Source organism: Macaca fascicularis, chromosome 7 (assembly GCF_037993035.2).
Source record: "Macaca fascicularis isolate 582-1 chromosome 7, T2T-MFA8v1.1".
Classification (NCBI taxonomy): domain Eukaryota; kingdom Metazoa; phylum Chordata; class Mammalia; order Primates; family Cercopithecidae; genus Macaca; species Macaca fascicularis.
Genome location: NC_088381.1, coordinates 92,082,727 through 92,100,082, shown reverse-complemented (window position 1 = coordinate 92,100,082; position 17,356 = coordinate 92,082,727). Strand labels below are relative to the sequence as shown.

General features: G+C 51.4%; 1 protein-coding gene across 11 annotated transcripts; it reads left to right on the top strand.

Moving 5' to 3' along the window:
- Nucleotides 1–11,177: 11,177 nt before the first annotated feature.
- Nucleotides 11,178–17,193, top strand: RABGGTA (Rab geranylgeranyltransferase subunit alpha). Of its 11 annotated transcripts, none has more exons than XM_073997071.1 (17): nucleotides 11,178–11,232; nucleotides 11,552–11,608; nucleotides 11,775–11,885; nucleotides 12,264–12,388; nucleotides 12,580–12,767; nucleotides 13,027–13,230; nucleotides 13,568–13,651; nucleotides 13,740–13,822; nucleotides 13,911–14,012; nucleotides 14,117–14,222; nucleotides 14,316–14,367; nucleotides 14,538–14,626; nucleotides 14,778–14,866; nucleotides 14,960–15,049; nucleotides 15,855–15,968; nucleotides 16,226–16,313; nucleotides 16,968–17,193. In XM_073997071.1, the coding sequence occupies exons 2-17, from the start codon at nucleotides 11,606–11,608 to the stop codon at nucleotides 17,114–17,116; spliced, it is 1,677 nt and encodes a 558-aa protein (XP_073853172.1). In that variant the 5' UTR covers nucleotides 11,178–11,232; nucleotides 11,552–11,605; the 3' UTR covers nucleotides 17,117–17,193. The 11 variants fall into 11 exon arrangements, 7 of the variants coding, with proteins under 7 accessions (XP_073853172.1, XP_005561027.3, XP_045252165.2 ...); XM_005560970.4 differs by having other exon boundaries at nucleotides 14,960–15,076; XM_045396230.2 differs by having other exon boundaries at nucleotides 12,264–12,442; nucleotides 14,960–15,076.
- The last annotated feature ends 163 nt before the right edge of the window (nucleotides 17,194–17,356 follow it).

Genomic DNA, 17,356 nt, shown 5'->3' with positions numbered 1-17,356 from the left:
GTTTTGTGCAATTTCTGTTACCAAGTACCAACACATATGCTCCATATTGGGGAGTAAGAAGGTCTTGGCTAGCTCCTTATTGGAGAGGCAGTTCCAGAAGAAATGAGCAAAGCCAGAACAGACACAGCCTAAGCATCCCTAGAGGGCCTCATGCAAGAGGGAGAAAAACTGCCTTGGCTTTGGCCCTTCACTGTCACATTAACACCCTATCATCAGAGACCTGTGTCATTGTAGGGGCTGAGAGAATTCAGGTTTATTGGGCACCTGCAATGTCCAAACACTCTACCCAGGCCCTACTCTTTTCATCTGCCACATGAGGTAAGTACTCTTTTACAGCTGAGGAAACTGAGGCTCAGAAATTCTAAGTAACTTATCCAGGATTGCAAGTCTTTACAGTGCGAGTCTGGATTCGATCAAATCTGCATAACTCTGTATAAAAGTGTGAGCTCTTTCCCCTACATCATGCTGCTTCTGCTGCCTTGTATCTGGTTTTGTTTTGTTTTGTTTTATGTTTTGCTTGGTTTGGTTTGGTTTGGTTTTTGAGACAGATCTCACTCTGTTGCCCAGGCTGGAGTGCAGTGGCGCTATCTCAGCTCACTACAACCTCTGCCTCCTGGGTTCAAGCAATTCTCCTGTCTCAGCCTCCCCAGTAGCTGGAATTACAGGCGTGTGCCACCATGCCTGGCTAATTTTTGTATTTTTAGTAGAGACGGGGTTTCCCCAGGCTGGTCTCAAGCTCCCGGCCTCAAGTGATCCACCCGCCCTGGCCTCCCAAAGTGTTGGGATTACAGGCGTGAGCCACTGCGCCAGGCATCTGGTTTGGTTTTGACTTTGGAGGCCTTCTACTTTGGGTAGAGGAAGGGTTGGGGACTGGGCAGAATGGTGAAAGCTTTCCCAAGCTCACCCAGCCTAAGTTCCTCTTGGCCACATTGAGTCTTACTCATACCTAAACTTGACCACACTCCCTTTCCTCCACACCTTTGCTCCAACTGTTCTGATCTCTGGATTACCACTCATTCTTCTTTCACCCAGCCCCCAACCCCATTTTGCCTGCCAGAATTCATTCAGCCAGGCCCATCTCAACCTCCTAGAAGTTTCTCTTGGTGTCTTCTGCCCTTGCTTTGCTCACTTCTGGGGAACCTCTTACTATGAAATTCACTTGGCTCTTGACTAGTGTTCGAGCCATAGATGTCTTCATCCATTTCCTGGATAAGGATAAGGTCCAAGACCTAATCCCTAACTTCCCAAGGTTAGGGATTAGGTCTTGGACCCTTCATCCTCCCTTCCCCTGCTGTCTCCTTCCCCATGCACAGAAACTTTGAAACCTTCAGCAAAGAACTGCACAGTACCTGGTGTGAACCCAGAGTGTGGCTGAGCTCACAGGCCCAGTGGGACCCAGTGGTGAGGGCTCCACCATTCCTCCCCGGGAGGAGGTACACTAGGCCAGCCACAGGAGTGTCTGTATTCCAGGACTGATCCTCTGAGGACTCACTGATCCCTAGTATCCATCGATCCTTGGCCTCGGCCCCACACACCACACCTCCGCCTCAAAACGCCTGTTTAGTGTCCTAAAAGACAATTTCCCAACAGGGCTGCCAGCCGTGGGAGCCTTGGATGCCTCTGTGGGGCTACTCCAGGTCCTCCATGCCCCTTTTCCCCTCAGTGTTCTTTGCCAGGCACAGAGCTCAAGTCTGAGTCATGATTGGGCCCACAGGGGACTCGGGAACACAGTATTGCTCCTGTCAGCAGTTCTAGGCATTCTCCTTTACACTGAATTCTGAGCTTTGGAACCACTCCTCGTCCACTCCCTCCAGTGCTGTGAGGCCTGGCCCTACAGCCTGGAGTGCAGCCACCCCGACCAAGCTCCCTGCCCTGGGTTCTAAGATCCCCAACTCCTCCTCCTAATCTCCCACCCCAGCCCAGTGGGTGGGTGCCTCCATGGCTCACCATTTATTCATTCTTTCTTTCTTTCCCAACTAGTCTCAATACCCTGTTTCATTTCCCTCAGGGGCACTTAGATTCCCTGAAATTGTCTTTGGTGTGTATCTACTCCTACAGGGACTGTCTTCCCAACTATAATGTAAGCCCTATGATGACAGGGACCTTGTCTGTCTTGGTTACCGCTGTATATTGAGCTGTACTGGTGCTCAATAATTGTTGGTTGATAATTGACTGGCTAAATTATGTTAACGTTAGCTGAGCAACCACCACGGTGCAGGCACCTTGCTAGGTGAGAGGAAATGCAGTCGAATGAGTCCCTTTGGGTAGGTAGTTCACAGCAGGAGAAGTGGGGCACCACACCCACAGGATGAGCTATAATGCAGGCACCACAGGACCTGGTGCTGAGAGGCACCAAAGAGGTATTTGACTGAACCCCAAACCAGGCCTTCTGCTCACCTACAGCCACTGCTCCCACTCACTTCCTCTAGGAAGCCCACCCCCATCCCCAGACAAGGCAGCTGCCCATCAGGTGCTCGCCCAGCACCATATGCCTCTCCATAAAGGCAGAGCAGTCGACAGAGTTGTACTTCTACATTTGCTTATGTGATTATTTCTGTCATCCAGAAAGTTCGATTAAACAGCCCAGGGCTAACCTATATGCTCCGTGAGGCAGGGACTGTGTCTGTGCTCTGCTCACTGTCATAGCCCCCACCCTAGAATGGATCAGGCACAGAGGGCCCTCAGTCAGTATTTGTTGGACAGATAAATGGGACAGGGAAAGGGTGAGGCCTGAGTCCTCCCCCCAAAGGAGCAGTTCCTCTTTCCTCTCCCAGAGGAGTATGTCCTTTGTTGTCCTTTGTCCCCTGTGTTCATCTACCAGCAACAGCATCCCATCCTTCCCCAGGACCCACAGTGTCACTTTGTTCCACAGCTTCTGCTTCTCATCTGACATAGAACGTCAGGGCTTCTGCCTCCTGGTACCACTCACATCATATATGCCCAAAACTGAATGTGATGGTGCCCCCTGCAGTTGGGCAGCAGCCTTGCCAGGCAGTGAGTTTCTTGGCTACATTCCCACCTCCACTAGTGCTCTGGGCAATTTTTAGCCAACAGGTCATTATCATCACCAGTCACCATGCAGTGCCTGGCTCATGTCACAGAGGCTTCAGTTCTGGCTGGCTCAAGAAGTTTTTCCAGCTTTTCAGCACCAGTTCTTGGTTGCTTTTCCTTCAACTCTTCCCCAAGAGACGCCAACATGAGTCAGCACCCACCACACCCTGGGAGAGTTAGAATGCTCTTGTGGGGACTTTCCCTCTGGGGCCCTTCTGTCTTTTAGGGCAGCCTTGGGGACCTGCCCTCCCTTCTCACTGGCTAACCTGTTCTGTCTTCTTCCCCAGCCAGGAAGTGTGCTACAGGCACATGGCAATCCCCATGGGCCATCAAGGAATTTCCTCAGCCTGACTCAGAAAGAACTGGGGAGCAGGGAGAAGAGAAAGAATGCAAGCATTCAAACCAAGTGTCCAAGGAATGGGCAGTTGCGGGGAATGGGCAGTGGAGAGGGTCTTCTTGGGCTCTGAGTTACTCTAGTCCCCTGCTCCATCCCAGGGATCAGAATCTTTCAGAACTTCAGAGTGGAGAGACTCTGGTCTCTGAATGTCCACTACTACATTCTGACAAAGTGGTTGACCAACATATGCTTGAACGCCTCCCACCTCTCATTGAGGCCCATTCTACCTTCGGGCAGCTTTAATTATTAGAAAGTCCTTCCTCATAAAGGATCTGCAACCACTCTCTGGTCTTTGTTCTTTGTTCTCAAGATACGCAGAATCAATTCGGTTTCTATCCAGGAGTAGAACGACTATTATCATCTGCCCCTTGAATCTTCTCTCCCAGTTCAGTATCTTCATGTCCTCCCTCTGGTCATGGGCTCTTCTCACCATCCTGATTTCTACCTCTGGACTCTACAGTTTGTCTCTGTCCCTCTCAAAATGGGCCACACACTCCTAACAGGGTTTGACTCTCACAGAGTCTGGGGCCTATGAGCCCCATTGTTCTGGGTACTAAAGCTCTCTTAGTGCATCCCAAAGTCATGTTAGTGCTTTTGGTAAGCAGATCACGGTCAATTCTTTCCAATCCCTTATCATTCAGAGTCCTCCTGTCTTCATTTACTATTGTTATTCCACCCCTCACATATCTTACTCTTGTGCAGCTGATTATCTGAAGACCAAAGAACCAAACTGTAATTCTGTCCCTATTCAATACCATGTGACAAATTTGGCCCAACAATCTCGCCAGATGTCATCATCCAGTATTCCTCCCAATCATGTGCAAGTGACCTTCGATTATGAGAGTGGCATCTGTGCTCATCCCGCATGTCACTGAAAATGTGCCACCACTAGGGACCTCCCTCCAGGTTGACAAAGACACATTAATTCATATTATTTGGTGATGGGTGTCCTGCGTGTTACAACCATATCTACTATCCTACCAGCAAACCCACAGTTCACCATTTTGTTGCTCAACATATCCTAAGATAGAGCTGATGGATGCAAAACCATTAAGAGTCATTTGAAAACCCGGTTTCCAAACCTGGCCCCACCTCAGGGTATGTGACTTCACTGAGTATCTCTGGGCTGCTGGGGATCCGTCAAGCCCTGTCTCGCTGTTACATTCTGCTCTGTGATGGTCAGGGTTATAAAGAATCAGGAAGCTGGGGGCAGAGGAAGGTCCCTGTTGCAAGAGATAAGAATTGAACACTTCTGCTTGTGCCCTGGGGAAGCTTCAACTCTGCTGTCATTGACACATGGCAGGCACCTAGCACTGCTCTTCCTCTTTCATTTTTCTTGACCCCAACTTGTGCTGGAACTCAGATTTCCCAATATTTGATTTCCTCTGGGTCCCAAGATTAGATCCAGACCATCTGGCCTGAGTTGCCTCTCCTTGCTGGCCCCCCCTCCCTACAAGGCCAGCATCCAGCACCCCCACCCCAGCTTCCCAGAGGTCTCTGGACAACTCCTTCCACCCTCTTCCCACACTTCTGGCCCTGACCAGCTCCAGCAAAGCATGGTGGGTGAGGCTGGAGGGAAAGCCAGCAAGACAGCTTCTTCTGGAATTAGCCTGAGCATGAGGCCAGGCTTTATCACTTCTGGCTGTGTGGCCTCAGACAGAGCTTCAGTTTCTTGCCATCATAGCTATAAAGTATTCAGTCATTATAATTTCACATTAATTATGGCTTCAAGAGCACAGAAGTTCTTCTCTCTTCGCTGTCCATTTCTTGTTTTGCCCTCCACTGAGGCTTCTCCGCCTCACACCCTCAGCCCTGCTCTCACCACGCTCTACCAAAGCTTGTTTGTGGGTTCCCCTCACCTCCCCTCTCCCCAGAGCACCCATTCTCTGCTGGGTGTAATTACTACCTGCACACACCTGACACCCACGCTGACTTCTGCCTTGACCTCTCAGTCTCTCTCCAGGCAAGGATTTCTTGCTGCCTCAGGACTACTCCACCTCAAAATCAAACATGTGAGAAGTAGCCCTTCCTCTTCTCACGCAACCATCCCTCCCCACGCCCATGTTCTGGGACCTCTATGGACACCACAAATTCTCAAGTCCTCAGCTTTACAACTGTAAGCCTTCCTCGAAGTTCCCGTCATCCCTGTATCTTAGTCTCGCCTGCCACCAAATCCTGCCTATTAGTCCTCAGAAATAGTCCTTCTCCATCCTCATTCTCAATGCCCACTGCCCACCCACAGCCACAGGGACATTGATGTGGATTCTAGGTTCTGCCAAATTATCCCTGAGGAGGGGGTTTTCTAACCTCTTTCCCCACATTTACTTCCATTCTGTGTCTTCCGTCCCCCCGCTAAACTTTTTACCCATACCTGTGTCTGGGAGAGTTTTAAAATAGCAGGATCAGAGCTGCATATTTGTGATTTGTGCACTTTCAGTATAACACGTTATGCCTCAGTGACAAGTTTTATAGAAGAATAGAATAAGCATCAAAAGTTAAACAGAAAAAAATGTAAACAATTACAATGACCAGATCTAAAACAAGTTCCTCTTAACCTGAGTCTGGGTAAGGTGTCCCTTCTGTGGGCCCTCATGGGCCCCTGTCCTACTCCATCTTACGTGTCTCACCCAAGAGATCTGCTCTGTCCAATACTAGCCACTTGCCCCGTGCAGTTATTTACATTTAAATTAGGCCAGGTGCGGTGGCTCATGCCTCTAGTCCCAGCACTTTGGCAGGCTGAGGCAGGATGACTGCTTGGAGGCCAAGAGTTGGAGACCAGCCTGGGCAATATAGAAAGATCCTGTCTCTAAACAAATTTTGTTTTAATTTGCCAGGCATGGGCTAATTTTTTTTAATTAGCTGGGTGTGTGCCTGTAGTCCCACCTACTTTTTTTTTTTTTTTTTTGAGACCGAGTCTTGCTCTGTTGCCAGGCTAGAGTGCAGTGGCACGACCTCAGCTCACTGCAACCTCAGCCTCCTAGGCTCAAATGATTCTTCTGCCTCAGCCTCCCACGTAGCTGGGACTATAGGCACGCACCACCACGCCCAGCTAATTTTTGTATTTTTAGTAGAGATGGCATTTCACTATGTTGGACAGGCTGGTCTCAAACTCCTGACCTCAAGTGATCTGCCTGCCTTGGCCTCCCAAAGTGCTGGGACTATAGCACTACAGCTGGCCCCTGGCCAAAAAAAAAAATTTTTAAGTTAATTCAAATGAAACAAAATGAAAAATTCAGTTCCTCAATTGCACTAGGCACATTTCAAGTGCTTAGTAGTCACATGGGGCTACCGTCAACTGTGCTGGATGACACAGACACCAAACACTTCATTGTCACAGAAAGTTATATTGGACAGTGCTACACTCCACCATAAGCTCTGGAAGACAGAGACTTGTCTTTCTGGTCCATTACTGGATCCCTGGCACCCAACATGCTGTGAGGCCCAGCACTGATCCTGAACATCAAGGGACTGAATGAAGGCACACGCTACCACACACTGCACACGGCCCAGCAATACCTCCATTACCTGTCTCACACTTGCTCCCCCTGCCTTCAGACCATGGCTTCTAGCCAAGCTTTCACCCAAGGCCCTGACCCAGGGCTCGTGGCCCCCTTTCCTCCCTCCAAATTATCTCTGGTCTGTGATGGGCTCAGGGTCCTGGAGCCATTATAAGTGACTATGTGTGTGTGCTTCTATGTATGTATGTTGGGAGCAGGAGTAAAGAATGAATTGGCAGGGGTGAAAAGACGCCGGGGTTCCAGGTCTCAAGAAACTCAAGTTCAGGCCTCTGGCAATGGTCACTCCCACCTATAGAGCCAACTGAATTCTGAATCTTGAAGATGTGTAACTCTGGACAAGAAACTAACCTCTGCAAACCCACTGTATTCCCTGTTGCTTCGTTGTAAAATGAATTATTTTACATGTAAAATCATCCATATTGTAAAATATGGATAATAATACCTACTTCATATAGGTAGTGAGTGCAGTAAATAAGATGTCTGGAGCTATGTTGATACTCAATTATTGTTTGTTTCTTTCTATACATAGAGGGCAGTAAAAATCTCTTCTTCAAACATTTAGATTGTGGCTGTCAGGGTGCGGTGGCTGACGCCTATAATCCCAGCACTTTGGGAGGTCAAGGCAGGCAGCTCACCTGAGTTCAGGAGTTCAAGACCAGCCTGACGAACATGGAGAAACCCTGTCTCTACTAAAAATACAAAATTAGCTGGGCATGGTGGCGCATGCCTGTAATCTCAGCTACTCAGGAGGCTAAGGCAGGAGAATCGCTTGAACCCGGGAGGCAGAGGTTGCAGTGAGCCAAGATCGTGCCATTGCATTCCAGCCTGGGCAACAAGAGCAAACCTTGTCTCAAAAAAAAAAAAAAAAAAAAAAAGGCTGGACGTGGTGGCTCATGCCTTTAATCCCAGCACTTTGGGAGGCTGAGGCGGGCAGATCAAGAGATTGAGACCATCCTGGCTAACAAGGTGAAACCCTGTCTCTACTAAAAATACAAAAAATTAGCCAGGCGTGGTGGCAGGCGCCTGTAGTCCCAGCTACTCGGGAGGCTGAGGCAGGAGAATGATGTGAACCTGGGAGGCGGAGCTGGCAGTGAGCAGAGACCACGCCACTGTACTCCAGCCTGGGTGACAGAACAAGACTCTGTCTCAAAAAAAAAAAAAAAAATTGTGGCTCTCAGACACCTGTATGGTTCCCACTTATCCCACATAGGAGGCCAAATATAACTCCTGACAGCTCCTTTTGCCTTCAAGCAAGAGGCTTGTCATCAGTTCCACTGCTCTTATCTCCAAAGGCACCTGGCTCACCCTCCCTCTGCCAGCCAGCTAAGTTTGTTTGGCTTTCTCTCCCCCACCTTCACGTCATATTACATACCTGAAATACCCTTCCTGCCCGCTCTTTCCAAAACCCAGGCCCTGCCTTCTCTGATGCAGATTTTTTCATGAGACTCACTTCCTCTCTTAAGCCTGCTTGACTCACCCTTCCCAGTTTCAAGATTGCTAATCACAATGTGATTAGTGACTATGATGCAAGGCTATACCTGGCAAATCTGCACTTGGAAGCATCTGTGTTCCCAAGTATCTGGTTGTGCCTATGAGTGTGCGCAGAGCAGGAAGCTAGAGAAGGAGGTGACCAACAACAAAAAAAGGCTGGTGGTGAGGTGGGAGGGCTGGATCAGACTAGACACAGGTCCCATTTGGCCACTTATTACATGGGTGGCCCTCAACAAGTTACTTAATCTTTCTGAGCCTCAGTTTCCTATTACTATTCTGAGCCCTTACTTAGTACAGACACTGTTCTAAGCACTTTACATAGATTCTTTTATTTCAGCTTAACTTCAACAGATTAACTTCAACTGCAGCAGCTAGATAATATTTTTCCTGTGTTACTGTTGAAGAAATTGAGACACAGAGGAACCTCAACACAGAAGTTGAGTAACTTGCCCCAGGTCACACTGGGACAAGTAAGTGGCAAAGCTAGGATTTGTAGCCAGGCAGTTTGGCTCCAGCATCCATGTTCTTAATCACTCTGCTTATTGCCTCCTACCTGTAATTCTATGTGCATGCACATCCCTCATATATATGCAAAACTCCCATCACAGTGGCTGACACAAAGAGAACCAATAAATGGTTTAACTCTTTACTCACTGGGACTACAAATACACAGGGATAGGAAAAATGTCTCTTTTCCTCTGTAATCTGTTATAGGATCTAGGAAAGGACAAGCATATAATGGACACTTTACATACATTTCCAGGGGCTGAGAAAGAGGATATATAAAGATTTAAAGCATTGGCTGGGCGTGGCGGCTCACACCTGTAATCTCAGCACTTTGGGAGGCCAAGGTGGGCAGATCACCTGAGGTCAGGAGTTTGAGACCAGCCTGGCCAACGTGGTGAAACCTCGTCTCTTCTAAATATACAAAAATTAGTTGGGTGTGGTGGTGCATGCCTGTAGTCCCAGCTACTCGGGAGGCTGAGGCAGGAGAATTGCTTGAACCCAGGAGGCAAAGGTTGTAGTAAGCAGAGATTGTGCCACTGCACTGCTGCCTGGGCAACAGAGTGAGACCCTGTCTCCAAAAAAAAAAAAAAAAAAAAAAAAAAGATTTAAAGCACTATCTTCTTACCCAGGTGTGAGTTATAAACACACATATGCCACATGGACACACTATTCACAATGACATCACACACATGTACATGTGGAACCCTCACTAGCCACCATGAACCTCATGAAGGTTCCACCAGAAAACCTTCCTTACAGTAGGCACAGGGAAAAAATCACAGTCTTTGAAAGTACATATGTAGGTCTATCAAATCAGACGGGCATTTTAGAGAACTTCCTCGAGGTGCCAATTGAGTTAAATTTTTTTTCTTTGTTCTGTGGAGTTCAAAAAGTTAAATCTTAAACAGGATTTACTGCAGCAAAGGAGGAGTGTAGAGAAAGGAGAGTCAAGGAGAGGGAACAGGCTAACACATTTAGGAAACTTCAAGTATTTCTGTAGGCTGTCATGAAGGGTTTTTGGCAGGGTCAGGCAGGACATACAGCCAGAGAGTAGGCAGAGCCCAAATGCCAGTAGGTCTGATGTGCTAAGCTGAGAGATTACAATTCTATCCTGAAAAAGAGCCACTCAGCACTTTCAGGCAGAGATAGGACATCAAATCTGCATTTTAGAAAAATTGATTCAGCAGCACAGAGGATGGACTGATAACAAGGGATGAGGTGGAGAACATTGAAAAGACTTTCAACAATCTGGATAAGAAATTCGGAGTTTGAACTTCTAGTGGCAGTGGGAATAGAGTATTTAAGCGAGTTTAAGAAGTGAGGAGGAAATAGTGCCACTCACTACAATAGAAAACGTAAAGGCCAATGTTTAGAGAGGATGGATGAGAGAAAATTTATACCTTTTGGCTTTTGGAGTTTGAGGTGTCTCTGGGACACCAGGTGATATCCAATAGGTGTTTGAATATGTATGTGATGTATATTATTTATTGTTATTTAAGCTTGCAAGACATCTGGGTTGGAGATATAAATTTGGGTGTCATCAATTTACAGGTAGTAATTAAAACAATGAGTGTGAATGAACTCACCCAGGGAAAGTGTAATGCCAGATTTGTGGGCCAAAACAGCTCTGAGGAGCTCCAACTCGAAGCAGTTGAACGCTTAAACATTCTCCCAGGAACAGTGTGTGAAGTGAAAAAGCAGTGAGGAAAGGACCCTTTGGAGATCACCAACATTTAGGGGTGGAGGTGAACAGATGAGAAGAGAGAGGCAGAGATGCAGGAGGAGAAGCCAGGATGGGGGTGTCAAGTATAAAGAAGTGGGTCAAATGCTTCAGAGGTTAGAGAAAATGACAGGCAACTCCACCTGTTAGATTTGACATATAGAAGGGTGTCGGTGTGGCCAGGGTGAGGTCAGTGGAGTAGTGAAGGTGCGGGTTTCTGGCTGTTGGAGAAACCTCTTCCACTAACTACACTACATTTTGAGTTGCCAACTGGCATGGTCCTCCCCACTATTTCACACGCACGGTACAGTCGCGCGTGCGCACTCGTACACACTAGGTGGCTAACAGGTACGAGGCGTTTCCAGACAGCGAGCGCATAGCCCCCGCGCACGCGCCTCCGAGCCGGCCTCCTCCGTCGCAAGTCCCTCCCCAAGCCTGCAGAGGGCGCTGCGTTTCGGTGAGCCAGGACGTGGCGCCGCTCTAGCCAGCGCCTGGGCTCTGTGGCGGGCGCCGCAGCTCCGCATCCCCCGCGCCTCCTCCCAGCGCAGGTGGGTCCGCCCGCGGGGGGCGGGGGTGCCCGGGAGCCGTGGGACGGGCGGGGAGCGGCAACCTTTGGTGCGCAGAGTGGTCCCTAACGCCCAGGTGCCCCGGCTCGGGCTCTGGCCCGGGCGAATCGGGCTGTAGGAAGGGCCATACGGATGGAAGTTCTAGTACGGGTGTTCGCCTCTTGCTGAATGTGCAAAGCCTGTCCCAGGACCTCTTTACACCCTAGGGGTCTCTGCCCAGGCACGCTTGCTGCTTCCGGGAAACCGCTGTGGGCGGTGCTAGTAGGGGGCGGGGCTACGTGATTGACACCTCTCTCCTCAGACTTCGAGGGCTACCACTGGACCCTTCCCCTGTCTTGAACCCTGAGCCGGCACCATGGTGAGAACCCTGAGCCCAGCCCTTCATCTCCGCACGCCCGCGCCCTCACCCGCAGTGGTCGTGCACTTGGTTGCCCCGTATGAACCTAGGGCTTCACAGTGTGGGGCTTTTGCAGGTCGGCTCCTGCAAGGCAACCTGCACTCTTCCAACCCGTTCATCCTTATAGCACGGACGCCTGAAGGTGAAGACGTCAGAAGAGCAGGCGGAGGCCAAAAGGCTAGAACGAGAGCAGAAGCTGAAGCTATACCAGTCAGCCACCCAGGCCGTCTTCCAGAAGGTGGGGCCCTCAGAGGTAGCCCCGACCCCAAGTAGCTCTCTTAGTATAGTATGGAGGCCAAGAGCTGGTCCCTAAAGTCAGACTGCCTAGATCCAGTTCTGGGTTCTCTCACTTATAACTGTATGACTTTGGACAAGTTGCTGGATCTCTTTGGGCCTCAGTTTGCACATCTGTAAAATGGGACTAATAATTGCACCTACTGCATAAGGCCGTTGTGAAGATTAAATGAGAGAATACCTGTAAGGCCATAAAGCATGGTTCATAGTATCTGTTGTATAATGTGGGATTCACAGAATATTGGGTGGTTTTGAGTTTACGTTATTTAGTCCTGTGGTGGGAAAGTGATATGATCTCTGACCCTGCCACCTATCTTCTCAGCGCCAGGCTGGTGAGCTGGATGAGTCAGTGCTGGAACTGACAAGTCAGATTCTGGGAGCCAACCCTGATTTTGCCACCCTCTGGAACTGCCGACGAGAGGTGCTGCAGCAGCTGGAGACTCAGAAGTGCGTAGGGATTCAGGATCTCAGAAGACTGCCCTGGCCCTGCGCCTACACTGCGTGGGTCCAGGGGTGGAGGAGGAATGGGGCAGCCAGTGGCATAGATGGAGGACAGTAGGGGGCTGGGTGCAGAAAGTGAGGGATGAGCTGAGGTTGAGTGTAGGAGAGCCCTGACCCCCCTTCCCTTCGGGGTACAGGTCTCCTGAAGAGTTGGCTGCTCTGGTGAAGGCAGAACTGGGCTTCCTGGAGAGCTGCTTGCGGGTGAACCCCAAGTCTTATGGCACCTGGCACCACCGATGCTGGCTGCTAGGCCGCCTGCCTGAACCCAACTGGGCCCGAGAGCTGGAGCTCTGTGCCCGCTTCCTGGAGGTGGATGAGCGGAACTGTACGTGCCTGCAGATTCTGTCCCCACAGCCCTCACCTGCCCACATTCTGGTACTGGGGCCTCAGTAAGGCCCAGAATGGGGAGGGATATCCAGGATGGGTCCACTGAGCTGGTGCTGAAAGGGATGTTGGAGTCAAATGCCTCCTCCGTGGAGTGCACTGAAGTGTTTCTAGGAGTTCTCTGAGGGGACTCTAGGGGTCCCAGCCAGGTAGCTCCTCTTGCCTTGCCTCTAAGATATGCTGTCACCTCTCCCCTCCAGTTCACTGCTGGGACTATCGGCGGTTTGTGGCCACACAGGCAGCCGTGCCCCCTGCAGAAGAGCTAGCCTTCACTGACAGCCTCATCACCCGAAACTTCTCCAACTACTCGTCCTGGCATTACCGCTCCTGTCTCTTGCCCCAGCTGCACCCCCAGCCGGATTCTGGACCACAGGGGCGCCTCCCTGAGGATGTGCTGCTCAAAGGTAAGCAGGGTGAGGGGTCCTCCTTCCTACAGAAGGGAGGACTCTGCAGTGCCACCCTTCCAGTCCCCATGCCTGACCCTGTTCCTGAACCTGTCTCAGGTTTATTGAGCACCTACTTCATGCCTGGCTCCAGGGGTGCCTAAGAATCAGTCCCTGACTGCAGGGAGCTCAAGTGTCTGATGGGGAAGATAAAACTGACATACATAGCCCCTGTGCAAGGACAGCATATAAGTGACACTGGGGGCTGGAAGTACTCCAAGGAGAGGGTAGGGTGTTGGAGTGGCCAGGAGCCCACCAGTGTCCTGACCACAGCACCATGCCTCCCGGAAACCTACAGAGCTGGAGTTGGTGCAGAATGCCTTCTTCACTGACCCCAATGACCAGAGTGCCTGGTTTTATCACCGTTGGCTCCTAGGCCGAGGTAAGCATTGAGGAAAGGGGCTGGGTGTTTAGGGCTTAGTAGGAATGGGAGAGGGTTTAAGGAAATCTGACACTGTGTCTCCCTGCAGCTGACCCCCAGGATGCACTGCGCTGCCTGCATGTGAGCCGGGACGAGGCCTGTCTGACCATCTCCTTCTCTCGGCCCCTCCTAGTAAGTCCTACAGCTTTTGTCAAGAGCACTGTGGGATTGTGGGCCTGGTGCTGATGGGGCTGAAGTCTGTCTTTGTGCTTTGTGCCAGGTGGGCTCCAGGACGGAGATCTTGCTGCTCATGGTTGATGATTCTCCCCTGATTGTAGAGTGGAGGACCCCAGATGGCAGGAACCGGCCCAGCCATGTCTGGGTATCCCAGGATTGGTGGAGCAGAAGTGGGGTCTGGGGCAGGGCTGGGTGGGACAGTCAAAAAAGGAGTTAGGCCGGGGCATTTCCTTGACCCAGTACTCCCAGCTCTGTGACCTGCCTCCTGCCTCCCTCAACGACCAATTGCCCCAACATACATTTCGCGTCATTTGGACAGCAGGTGATGTCCAGAAAGAATGCGTGCTTTTAAAAGGTGATGGAACCTGCAGCCTCCACCCCTTGCAGCAGTCCCCATCACTCTTTTCCTCTCCAGGGTGCACCCTTCAACCACCTACTCTTTCCCCAGGCCGCCAGGAGGGCTGGTGCCGGGACTCCACCACGGACGAGCAGCTATTCAGGTGGTGATAGGGAAGCACAAAACAAGGAGAGGGGCTCTGGACTCTGGGCATTAGGCAGCCAGGGCAGGAGGTTGGGGCCTCAAGGAGCTGTTTCAGTCTAGATACTGGGGATGTTGACCAGTGCTTCAGGGCTGCGGGCCTCAACACCTCCCCACCCTGCCCACCCTCAGGTGTGAGCTGTCAGTGGAGAAGTCCACAGTGCTGCAGTCTGAGCTGGAATCCTGTAAGGAGCTGCAGGAGCTGGAGCCTGAGAATAAATGTGAGGCCCCATTCTGTGAGAGTCTGCTCCCACAGCCCGCTGAGGGCGCCCCTTTCCAGTGTGGCCCTGAGAGGACAGCAGGAGGGCCTCAGGAGGGTAGAAGCAGAGGAGGATCCAGGAGAAATCCTCCTTTTCCCCGCCCTCTCCTCAGGGTGCCTGCTTACCATCATCCTGCTGATGCGGGCACTGGACCCCTTGCTGTATGAGAAGGAGACCCTGCAGTACTTCCAGACCCTCAAGGCAAGTTGTGCCCGCAGAACAGGCCAGGGGGAGGCCCAGCAGGCAGGAGGCAGGCGGCTGACATGTGTACCCTGCCCACCCCATCCACTCCAGGCCGTGGACCCCATGCGGGCAGCATATCTGGATGACCTGCGCAGCAAGTTCTTGCTGGAGAATAGCGTGCTCAAGATGGAGTATGCTGAGGTGCGTGTGCTGCACCTGGCTCACAAGGTATGAGCTACCACGCACGCCTTCCCCTGGCCCTCATCCTGCTGGCCTCCCCGCGTCCCTGACTTTGCCCCCAGTCTCAGGTGCTTTCGTGGACTTCCTCCCAATCAAGATAGAGTTCATCCCTCCCTCCCAGCTTTCTCCTCTTCCAGGCCTTTCTGTCACTCAGCCAATTCTTCTTCTTGTCACTCACTTTCAAATCCCGAGTCACCAGGACCTCCTTGTGTTGCTTCTTCCCCAGGCTGGTCACAGCTTCATCTTCCTTCAGAATGACCCCTAGCCCACTCCTCCCACACATTCCAGCCCATCTCACCCTGGAGCAACCCCCGATACCTGAAGGTCAGATACTTTCCAGAGATTCCTGAGAAGTTGTCCAGGCTCCACTTTTCCTAGTCCACCTTCCCAACACATTAGTTTTATCACATCACCACAGCCCACCTCCATTCCTGCCAAACTCATCTCTGCCTCATCAGGACCAGTCCCCATGGGGGACCAGTCTTTGTTTACCCAGCACCCTCCACTGGCCCCTGTACCTCCGAACTCCAGGCCTCCTCCTCCTCACCCACCCCACTGGTTACCCTACTCACAGCACTCACTGTCCCATGTCATGTACTGCTGTGGACTGTAAGGTCAGCTTTCCATGTGCTCCCATCCTCTCCTTGGCTGGGGTCCCCAAGGGCCTGTGGGGCACAGAGGGCATGTGCCTAATAAACGCTGGCTGAGGACCCTCTCCCAGGTCTCCTGGGAAGCCCATCACCTCCTTCCTCCCTTTACCCCCCAGGATCTGACAGTGCTCTGCCATCTGGAACAGCTGCTCTTGGTCACCCATCTTGACCTGTCACACAATCGTCTCCGAACCCTGCCACCTGCACTGGCTGCCCTGCGCTGCCTTGAGGTAAAGTACCCGTGTCTCCATCCCTGTCATGGGCGGTTCTTTTCCTCTTCCTCTACCTCAGAAGTCTGCCCATCCCACAAAGAGATGTGCAGGACCTTCCACCTCGAACAGGTAACTGCGTGCCTTCCACCTCCATCACGCAGCCTGACCCGTGAGCCCCTGTGTGCGCTGTGGGCCTGTCAGCCTGAGCTCCTCAGTTGCTGAACCATCCCCGGCTAACAGCGCCTGTCCTGCCTCCCTGCCCTCCCTGCCCCCAGGTGCTGCAGGCCAGTGATAATGCCATAGAGTCCCTGGATGGCGTCACCAACCTACCCCGGCTGCAGGAGCTGCTACTGTGCAACAACCGTATCCTTCTTTCTGGGTGCCTTTCAGACAGTGGGTAAGGTGAGGTGCCACCCTGGGGAGGGACAGACAGCAGGCAGGGTATGTGCCACCCTCTGGCAGGGCAGGAGACAGGGGCTCTGTAGTGTGAGTTGAAGGGGGAGAGCCTGGGGCTGTTGGGCTATCACTGACTTGCACTGGTGGAGTTTGGCAGAGTGTAAGTGACTTTCTTACATCAGAGTTCACAAATGGGCAGCCTGCAGCTGTTCTTCAGCTCCATGTAGCTTTTTGAAAATCAGGAAGTTTCATACTTTAAAAACCATCTAGAGTTCTGATTCCCCTCTTAAAAATTGGAAGTTAGAGCAACCTTACACTGGTATTTTCCCTCAGCAGCCCTTGGTCGTTGCTGAATAGTAAATGTCTCTTTGGACCAGGCTGGTCCCTCCACCACTCCCCTGATACTACACCAGTCTGCTTGGGGTGTTGCCGCTCATTGTTTCTTGGCTGACCCTGTGGGCAGATGTTTGCAGTCCCTGCCTAGAGCCTGACTCCCTCCAGGGAGCACATGAGATGCCCATCAAACAGACTTCCAGGCAACAGTCCCCAGCTCTTGAGGGTACACAGGAGCAAATGAATTGGGAGGAACCTGCCAAGCTTTCCTTGACTCTCCTGCACAAGGCCTCCAGCAACCTGCAGCGCTCCAGCCTCTTGCCTCCTGCCCCAGGCTGGTCCTCCTCAACCTGCAGGGTAACCCGCTGTGCCAAGCGATGGGCATCTTGGAGCACCTGGCTGAACTGCTGCCTTCAGTTGGCAGCATCCTCACCTAAGAGGCCCTGCCCCCTACCCTTGCCCTTTAACTTATTGGGACTGAATAAAGAATGGAGAGGCCCTCTCAGGCTACCAACCTGTTGTCACTGCTACCACTACACCACTACCTTCATCACTACAGCCATTTATTTTTGGAAAAGAAAGGGAAGAGACATGGGGTGTTGTCAGCTCATTCTTTCTGCGCCATCCTGTTGTTTCCTCTCAGGGAGAACCAAGGCCTCAGTGTCTGGGGCAGAATT

What these genes read in the sequence shown, in the direction of transcription:
- RABGGTA (XM_045396230.2), top strand. An exon ending in TGGCCCTGCGCCTACACTGC is followed by an intron (nt 12,443 to 12,579) that starts GTGGGTCCAGGG and finishes TTCGGGGTACAG; the next exon opens with GTCTCCTGAAGAGTTGGCTG. An exon ending in AGTACTTCCAGACCCTCAAG is followed by an intron (nt 14,867 to 14,959) that starts GCAAGTTGTGCC and finishes CATCCACTCCAG; the next exon opens with GCCGTGGACCCCATGCGGGC.